The sequence below is a fragment of the Macrosteles quadrilineatus genome, unplaced genomic scaffold (genome assembly GCF_028750875.1).
Source record: "Macrosteles quadrilineatus isolate MER2022 unplaced genomic scaffold, UCM_ALF_1.0 Scaffold_142__1_contigs__length_272657, whole genome shotgun sequence".
Classification (NCBI taxonomy): Eukaryota; Metazoa; Arthropoda; class Insecta; order Hemiptera; family Cicadellidae; genus Macrosteles; species Macrosteles quadrilineatus.
Genome location: NW_026542735.1, coordinates 244,387 through 254,303, shown reverse-complemented (window position 1 = coordinate 254,303; position 9,917 = coordinate 244,387). Strand labels below are relative to the sequence as shown.

The 9,917-nt window shown below is 43.0% G+C and overlaps 1 protein-coding gene across 1 annotated transcript in view; it reads left to right on the top strand.

Moving 5' to 3' along the window:
- The first annotated feature begins 1,483 nt into the window (after window positions 1–1,483).
- LOC128982159 (bridge-like lipid transfer protein family member 1) overlaps window positions 1,484–9,917 on the top strand; it is an 86,066-nt gene continuing 77,632 nt past the window's right edge. Inside the window, exons 1-6 of the mRNA XM_054401217.1 lie at window positions 1,484–1,726; window positions 2,638–2,814; window positions 3,101–3,203; window positions 5,579–5,758; window positions 5,995–6,115; window positions 6,943–7,198. Of these exons, the coding sequence (XP_054257192.1) occupies window positions 1,484–1,726; window positions 2,638–2,814; window positions 3,101–3,203; window positions 5,579–5,758; window positions 5,995–6,115; window positions 6,943–7,198 (1,080 nt within the window). The remainder of the gene's footprint in view (window positions 1,727–2,637; window positions 2,815–3,100; window positions 3,204–5,578; window positions 5,759–5,994; window positions 6,116–6,942; window positions 7,199–9,917) is intronic.

Here is a 9,917-nt window from a genome sequence, read left to right as displayed (position 1 = left end):
ATATCACGATGTTTTCGACATAAGAATGGACAAGGATCATCAAATTAATTATGGACCTATTTGTACTTTAACAGATCACTCTTATCGCACAGTAACACAATGTGCACTACAAAACGCATACCGATTAGCTAATTTTCTAGTTCTTCACTATTGGGACAAAAATAAATTCAAACAGCAACAGTGGAAGTATTACGAAGGAAATAGCAGTGGAGGGGGGAACGTGTGCTATAAATACAGTGGACAGTCTCAGGATCCTCATCAGTATTACTCCAGACATCGCAGAGGCAACATCTCACAGGGTAGTCCTAATCAAGAAAATGGCTTCACAACAGTTTCTCCAGTCTTTGGTGGATCAGTTCAACACCCAGTCCAAATCCAGCATTCTAAGTACTAAGAAATGTCACGAATTGAAGGAACACAAACACTACATCGTTCACGAGCTGAAGAAGACAGAAACTTCACATGGAGACGCAATTTTAGCATCACTGAGCGAGGCACCGTTTTCACCAGGTGATGAACCGAAATTTCAAGTTTATCTTCCAAGACGATTTGTACAGCAACTACAAAACGAAGACCTGCGAGGTATTCAACCAGGATCCCTCTATTTGGTATCACACGGAGTTTGCGGAAACAATTCCACTGAACTATCTCTACACATCACCCATCAATGTTAGTTTTAAGTTTTTTTCTGTAAATAACCATCTATGTACATATGTTTGTTAAATGTTTTTGTCATTAAAAAAAATAAATAAAAAATTAAAAGAGGAAACAACATATCAGCATATAATTAATTCTATATGCTGATATGTTGTTTCTTTTTTTAAAATTCAAACAAATGACCTTGAACTTTTTTACTATAAATAACAGGTCTTACACGCAGTTGCTCTCAGTCTTGTTTTAACAATTCACCGAGCATCATGTCACAGCGTAAATACAATTTACCTTTTGTTTACAAATCCAAATACGATTTGGATAACTATTGTTGTAATTTAAAATGTTTTAGAAAGCCTGAAAGTAAAGTTGATGGAAAAGCTTGTAAAAAATGTGAGTCTGTTGGCTATTGCAAATGTAGGTGTAAAACATATCAAGACAAGCATCAAAATTACATACACGATCTAACACAAATGGTTAACCTACTATGGAAAAATGTAGACTAACTTGTGAGAGCTGCTGACTCTTGCACTATAAATAGAAGCTCACAACACATTGCTTCTCATTCTTGTTTTAGAATTCAGTCGAGCAACATGTCACAGTGTAATTCCAATTCATCTTTTGATCACAAATCGGAATACGATTTAAAATACTATTGTTGTAATCTTAAGTGTTTCAAAACACCTGAATGTCAAGTAGATGGAATGGCTTGTAAAAAATGTGAATCTTTCTCCTATTGTCAATGTAATTGTAAAACGTATCAAGAAAAACTGAAACATCACTCACAAGACAAGGGACGTAGAATCAAAATACTTTTAAAACGGATGGAATGATGCCCTCATGTTGCTCTCCCCCACCTCTACTACTTTCCCCCACCCCTACTGCTTTAGCTCCGCCCACTTCGTCAGGGACCTGCACTTCTTTACTCGCAACAGTCACTTCGCATCCAGCTCTTCACCAGTCAACTCAACCTCTCTCGTTTACTTTGCACAAGATGGCCAACCAACAACAACGACAACAACAACAGTGGAAAAGCGATATTGAAGACTCTGACCTACACCAAGCATGCATCGAGGCAGAAGAGCAGGAGCGAAAACGAAAGGAAGAAAAACTACTTCAACTGCTAGAGGAGGAGAAAGAGATTCGACGCAAATTTGATCGTGTTTGGTGCGCTCAGCCTCGAGACGACATCGAATGGGCCGAGCACAATGCAGACATGGCAAGATGGAAAGAGCTCCATAATACAATAGAGGAGTTGAAGAAGTAAACATCCAAATACACAAGCGTCGCCGAGCTACACAAAACGGCCTTTATAAAGGCCACCAATAAACTCATTCGTTTTACACTTTAGCAGACGCTCACTCTAGATACGTACGTTCGCACATGTTTTCCTTATTAATTGTAATAGTATGTAAGTTATTGTCATTCCTCATGTTTTATACAAATAAACAATAAACAAAACAAGGAAGCTATCCTACACTATAAGTGTTGTAGGGTAGCTTCCTTTTTTAAAACACAAACAAATGACCTTGAACATCATATGATCATCCATCGTGACGTCAGCTCAAATCGAACGCCATTTCCGGATTTTTACGTCATTTCCGCCTTATGCCCTTTAAACTAATTAACTTTGTAACATCTGCTAACATCTGCCCGACAGCTGTTACGCGCGTTTCCACCAGGTCACCACTACTGACCTGGAGACTGGGAATTCTACGTGAGTTTGGTTGACAGTGAATTTGACTTGAATCTGGTACGGGCTGAGAGTTCATTCAATTCCTGTGGCTAACCTCCATTGACAATGTTCCATTGGTTCACTTTTACGTAGTGAATGAAATCTTATCAGTGACGAGTGTCTCCGCAGGCCGTAGGCTGGAGACATCAGCTCTACTCACTTGATTATTCATCATTTAACTTGCTCTACTTATCAACGACCTTGATTACTTCTTTACTCATCACACATCTAAATCTCACTTGTGTTTACAGGAGGCCTCCGCTATGCTACTGGACTCGTCAGACACCCACTCTGTATCCAGCACATCGTTCATATCTGCAGTGTCGTCACAGGAGGATCTTGCTCTAGTCAATCTACACATGCAAGTCAACAAACCCATCGTGGAGTCACCACTGCTGATGTCGAGCTACGTCAATCATCTGTCCCAGGTTAGATCAATAGATAAATAAAAAGTAAAATATTGGTATTTTGAAAAAGAGTGGAGTTCAGTTGAAATTAGAGCCCACAGGTTAATAACACATTAAAAAATCGCAAAAAATTAGGTTAAGTACAACATACAGATAACAAACCAGTTTATTTTGAAGTTTAGACTAGTAATAATTCATTGATTTGTCAAATTTCTTTTAACATTCAAAACACAAAGAAGTACAGAAAAATTAAATATAAAATGCATCAGGCTATACAATAAAATACAACTTTTATAAACTGTTACAGGTCAATTGCACCAACTGGGCTCAGTCCTCCCTACCACAGGGTTCAGATGCGTTCACTGTCCCTCTGTTCCAAAGGACCAATGAAGGAAGACTTGTCTACATTGGTGAGTGGTATTTTGTTTCTAGTTCACCTACCTTGTAAAATATAACATTATTTAACCAGCGATTATTGATTTATTACTAGGGATGGACGGGATTGAATTTTTAGTTCGGGACGGGACGGGACGGGATTTTTATTTCCTTCCCAATTTTCGGGACGGGACGGGACGGGATTTTTTTCTGTGCATAAAAAGAAAGTACTGTATTGCAGTTACCAAAAAAGACATACGAAATCAATTTTTACCATTTGTGGCACTGATCTATAAAAACCAAAAAATGGGTAACAATTTACAGGTACCTATAGTAACTTGTGACTCGCGGGTCACGGGGTGATCGTCTGTATGACTCACGGTCACGGCGAGATCGTCGTCATGACTCGCGATCACGGCGCGATCGTCGGTATGACTCGCGGTCACGACGCGATCGTCGTCATGACTCACGGTCACGGCGCGATCGTCGGTAGGACTCCGCGGTCACGGCGCGATCGTCGGTATGACTCCGCGGTCACGGGGTTATCGTCGGTATGACTCGCGGTCACGGCATGATCGTCGGTATGACTCGCGAACACGGCTCGATCGTCAGCATGACTCCGCGGTCACGGCGCTTTCGTCGCCATGACTCGCGGTCACGGCGCGATCGTCGGTATGACTCGCGGTCACAGCGCTATCGTCGGTATGACTCGCGGTCACGGCGCGAACGTCGGTATGACTCCGCGGTCACGGGGTTATCGTCGGTATGACTCGCGGTCACGGCGCGATCGTCGGTATGACTCGCGATCACGGCTCGATCGTCAGTATGACTCCGCAATCACGGCGCGATCGTCGTCATGACTCGCGGTCACGGCATGATCGTCGGTATGACTTGCGGTCACGGCGCGATCGTCGGTATGACTCGCGATCACGGCTCGATCGTCAGCATGACTCCGCGGTCACGGCGCGATCTCATGACTCGCGGTCACGGCGCGATCGTCGGTATGACTCGCGGTCACGGCGCGATCGTCGGTAGGACTCCGCGGTCACGGCGCGATCGTCGGTATGACTTCGTCTTCTGCGTTCGCGGACCTATCGCTCGCAATAACGGCGTTATCGGCACTCGCGAAGCGAAAAATCGCCGACGATCGGACCAAATCCCGTCCCGAAAAATTCCCGAGTCAAATTTAATCCCGTCCCGATAATCGGGAATATTTTTTTCCCGAAAAATTCCCGAAATTTCGGGACCCGTCCATCCCTATTTATTACCATGCGTTTTTTTATGTACCAATAAATGGCACTGGCTTATGAAACAGCTGGTCTTAGTGAGTAACAAAGCTAAAAAAGGCTTCTCACTTCATTCTACATCATTTGGGTTAAAATACGCACCTAATAATATGGTGTTAATATGGTGGTTAATATGGTGTGTCCATATTAATTGGTAATAAATAAGGATATATTATTTTCAAATAAAAAATTTGCTTCAACTGGTCGGTTATATAGATGGGATATCGACTTCAAAGTTCAAAGGTCAATGGTACTACAGTAGAGTCCCGTTAGTCCGAAATGGTTGGGACCGGACCCATTTTGGATTACTAAATATTTCGGATTAGCCTAAAAGTTTTTTTTGTTAAAAAAAATTTTTTTAAACATGTTTGCAATTTTTTTAGATTTTGCTTTACGCTAGGCACGAGCCCGGGATTGTTTTTCACATTACTTAAGCTAGAGCATTATTGCTTGATAAAATCCATTTGTGATTTGGCGGGATTGGAACCCGGGACGAAAATGAAAAATGTTAATAACAAAAATTGTGAAATATTTACTAAAATACTCTAAAAAAAGTCTATCTCGCCCGGCCGCTACAGAATACTTTGACAAGGTACAGCTAACTGTGTTAAAAGTTTAGTAAAAAAAAATTAAATTTTAGTTTATTAAAAAATTAAAAAAATATATTTTTCGGTTTCGGATTAAGCAGACTTTCGAATTACCAAAGTTCGGATTATCGGGACATTGTACTTTAATTTGTATAAAAAATCAAGATGCATGTCTCTGGCTCCCATAGCCAACTGTTTTGTTAAGATAGAAATGAGTTTTATTTTGCCTCCGTCAAATAGTCTTACAATTTAATAGAGTACTTGATGTTATACATTTTTGTGTGAAAACAAATAACATTTTCAAAGCTTGTAACTTAATTAAAACAGGCACAATACAAACATGAAAACGGTATGTAAATGTAAACTCCAGTGTATTGAGGGTTTGGTAGCAGACTCAAGTTATTAGTAATCACGGTTTTATACATATCTTGAAACAAACTGCAATTTTATTTTATTTTTATTTTGTACCAGAAGACATCTTTCTAAGAGTTTCTATAAAAGAACACAATCCTTAATTTATTCCTCACACTTCTCCAGGGAGCAAGTACACCCCAAGGTTTGAGACGTTGGTGGAAGGTTTCACATCCCTCAAGATGGTTGGGAGAGAGAAAGAAACAGCGTCTCCAGCTCCCCCCTCTACCAAGACACCGACCCACCCTTACAACTGGGAACAGGTCGACCTCATATGCAATGATACCGATGAGGCTCTAGAAGCAGGTGAGTGGCTTTGGGAAATCATGTTGTAGTCATGATTTAAGGTCCAATTGATTGAATGGTAGGATTTAAACTTAAGTCCACCAGCATGGAATTATAATGGAACAGTACTATACCAGCCGCAACTCAAGCTATGCTCTTAACGTTTCATCAATTATTTAAATGGTCTACCTTTTTACAAAGTTTTTTAACTTAAGATACATTTTTGGTTGGTCACTAACATTGCGTTTTTCCACCAGGTGTGCAAGAAGAACTGCTATCCCTGCGCAATGAGAGTGGCACAAGAACTACTCTGGTTGTCAAAATGAAAGGAGACATTGACATCATGGTTAGTCCATTGGTGCTAGAATCTCTTCAGAGGTAGGTTATCTTGTCATCTGGAAGTTTCTTTATGATTTGTTAAACAGGAATACATTTATTTTTTGTTTTGTTTGTAATTTATGAAATTCAGTTACTTATTCTTATGCAGTGAAAACACTTAAATGATTTGAATCCCGACTTAAAAAATGTAATAACATGCATTGCGCTGGTGGTTGGAATCATTGTAAGTTGTACTAAAAGGTGTATTGAGCCTAAAAAGGGGGGACGTCAGATTACTAGTAGGGATGCCAACTGGCCATGGACCTATTAGGAAACACCTTATAACCATAGGGAGGTCACAGACAAACCAATGCAGGTTCTGCGAAAACGAGATGGAAACCTTTGAACACTTATTGCTGGATTGTCCGGCGTTGGTCCAAAAAAAAAGGATGACATCTCTGGGAAGGCTGCAATTGAAACCTACAGAGATGAGGAAACTGGGCGTCTCACAGCTCCTAGGCTATGCAAGAAGCCTAGGGTTGTCAGACTGATTTGAGGGGTGCTACAATAGGTCAGCAGGCCGAAGTAGCTAGGGGTAAATGAATACCCCCCCCCCCCCCCCCCCCCGAAAAAAAAAGATGTACGCAGGGTGTGCAACCAACCTGTAAACTGGAAAAACTGGAAACTGTAAATAAATATTGTTTACTTTGAATATTCGTTTGTCAAATTTGCAGATAATCACTTTTTTTGTCATGTTATGTCAGAAAATTGTGCTTGCAGAAGTCACAAGAAATTGTATAGTAATTGAGTTAGGCTTCTGGGATTGCAAGAAATCTCCTTGGATGTTACCATGATTGTGTGAAATGCTCACCAAATTGACGTTTCAGGTTTGTAGATGTACTGACTTCAACTCTCACGTCCCTACATACACTGAGCGTTTTGAACCATCTCCACCTCAACTGTGTCTCGCGGGTCGAGGCTGCCAACGTGTTGAAGCGTGACCAGTACCTCAGTCAGCTGACTGGTGGAGGTAGTAAACGCAGCACTGCAGAGCGGACGAAGTCTGCGGACGCAGCACAGCCTCTCAACATTTACGAGGAGTGTATAGCTACGCAGGTCCAGGGCACTGTGATACTGCCTAAGGTGAGTTGAGTGTGTATTTTTGTGTATAGATTTTTAAGATTAAGTTCTAAGCCTGGAACTGTTTGACATATTACTTCAGGTTAGGCCTAGAGGGTTTTGGGATTATTACTTCAATAAAATCCATTGGTGATATGGTAGGATTTGAACCCTGTGACCTTCAGACCAAAGTTCCGTGCTTAACCACTAGACCAGCTCGCTACCCTCCAGGGATTTCTGTAACAGTTACTGTGAGGTTCCACTGTGGGAAACAGCTGTTTTGATGGTTTGTCCTGTTTCAGATCAACTTTGCCCTACTACAGGCCAGTGTGGTGGAGGAAGTGATATCATTCTCTGCTCTAGACAATCTGCGAGACTTGACCTGTGTATCTCTACTGGCCGTGTCAGTGGAGGGAGTTACTGCGAGGTTCCACTGAGGCAAACAGCTGTTTTGATGGTTTGTCCTGTTTCAGATCAACTTTGCCCTACTACAGGCCAGTGTGGTGGAGGAAGTGATATCTTTCTCTGCTCTAGACAATCTGCGAGACTTGACCTGTGTATCTCTACTGGCCGTGTCAGTGGAGGGAGTTACTGTGAGGTTCCACTGTGGCAAACAGCTGTTTTGATGGTTTGTCCTGTTTCAGATCAACTTTGCCCTACTACAGGCCAGTGTGGTGGAGGAAGTGATATCATTCTCTGCTCTAGACAATCTGCGAGACTTGACCTGTGTATCTCTACTGGCCGTGTCAGTGGAGGGAGTTACCGCTAGGTTCCACTGTGGTAAACAGCTGTTTTGATGGTTTGTCTTGTTTCAGATCAACTTTGCCCTACTACAGGCCAGTGTGGTGGAGGAAGTGATATCATTCTCTGCTCTAGACAATCTGCGAGACTTGACCTGTGTATCTCTACTGGCCGTGTCAGTGGAGGGAGTTACCGCTAGGTTCCACTGTGGCAAACAGCTGTTTTGATGGTTTGTCTTGTTTCAGATCAACTTTGCCCTACTACAGGCCAGTGTGGTGGAGGAAGTGATATCTTTCTCTGCTCTAGACAATCTGCGAGACTTGACCTGTGTATCTCTACTGGCCGTGTCAGTGGAGGGAGTTACCGCTAGGTTCCACTGTGGCAAACAGCTGTTTTGATGGTTTGTCTTGTTTCAGATCAACTTTGCCCTACTACAGGCCAGTGTGGTGGAGGAAATGATATCTTTCTCTGCTCTAGACAATCTGCGAGACTTGACCTGTGTATCTCTACTGGCCGTGTCAGTGGAGGGAGTTACCGCTAGGTTCCACTGTGGCAAACAGCTGTTTTGATGGTTTGTCCTGTTGCAGATCAACTTTGCCCTACTACAGGCCAGTGTGGTGGAGGAAGTGATATCTTTCTCTGCTCTAGACAATCTGCGAGACTTGACCTGTGTATCTCTACTGGCCGTGTCAGTGGAGGGAGTTACTGCGAGGTTCCACCATGGGAAACAGCTGTTTTGGTGTTTTGTCTTGTTTCAGATCAACTTTGCCCTACTACAGGCCAGTGTGGTGGAGGAAGTGATATCATTCTCTGCTCTAGACAATCTGCGAGACTTGACCTGTGTATCTCTACTGGCCGTGTCAGTGGAGGGAGTTACTGTGAGGTTCCACTGTGGCAAACAGCTGTTTTGATGGTTTGTCCTGTTTCAGATCAACTTTGCCCTACTACAGGCCAGTGTGGTGGAGGAAGTGATATCTTTCTCTGCTCTAGACAATCTGCGAGACTTGACCTGTGTATCTCTACTGGCTATGTCAGTGGAGGGAGTTACTGTGGAGGTTCAACCGTGGCAAACAGCTGTTTTGATGGTTTGTCCTGTTTCAGATCAACTTTGCCCTACTACAGGCCAGTGTGGTGGAGGAAGTGATATCATTCTCTGCTCTAGACAATCTGCGAGACTTGACCTGTGTATCTCTACTGGCCGTGTCTGTGGAGGGAGTTACTGTGAGGTTCCACCGTGGGAAACAGCTGTTTTGATGGTTTGTCCTGTTTCAGATCAACTTTGCCCTACTACAGGCCAGTGTGGTGGAGGAAGTGATATCTTTCTCTGCTCTAGACAATCTGCGAGACTTGACCTGTGTATCTCTACTGGCTGTGTCAGTGGAGGGAGTTACTGCGAGGTTCCACCATGGGAAACAGCTGTTTTGATGTTTTGTCTTGTTTCAGATCAACTTTGCCCTACTACAGGCCAGTGTGGTGGAGGAAGTGATATCATTCTCTGCTCTAGACAATCTGCGAGACTTGACCTGTGTATCTCTACTGGCCGTGTCTGTGGAGGGAGTTACTGTGAGGTTCCACCGTGGGAAACAGCTGTTTTGATGGTTTGTCCTGTTTCAGATCAACTTTGCCCTACTACAGGCCAGTGTGGTGGAGGAAGTGATATCATTCTCTGCTCTAGACAATCTGCGAGACTTGACCTGTGTATCTCTACTGGCCGTGTCAGTGGAGGGAGTTACTGCGAGGTTCCACTGTGGCAAACAGCTGTTTTGATGGTTTGTCTTGTTTCAGATCAACTTTGCCCTACTACAGGCCAGTGTGGTGGAGGAAGTGATATCTTTCTCTGCTCTAGACAATCTGCGAGACTTGACCTGTGTATCTCTACTGGCCGTGTCAGTGGAGGGAGTCACTGTGAGGTTCCACCGTGGGAAACAGCTGTTTTGATGGTTTGTCCTGTTGCAGATCAACTTTGCCCTACTACAGGCCAGTGTGGTGGAGGAAGTGATAT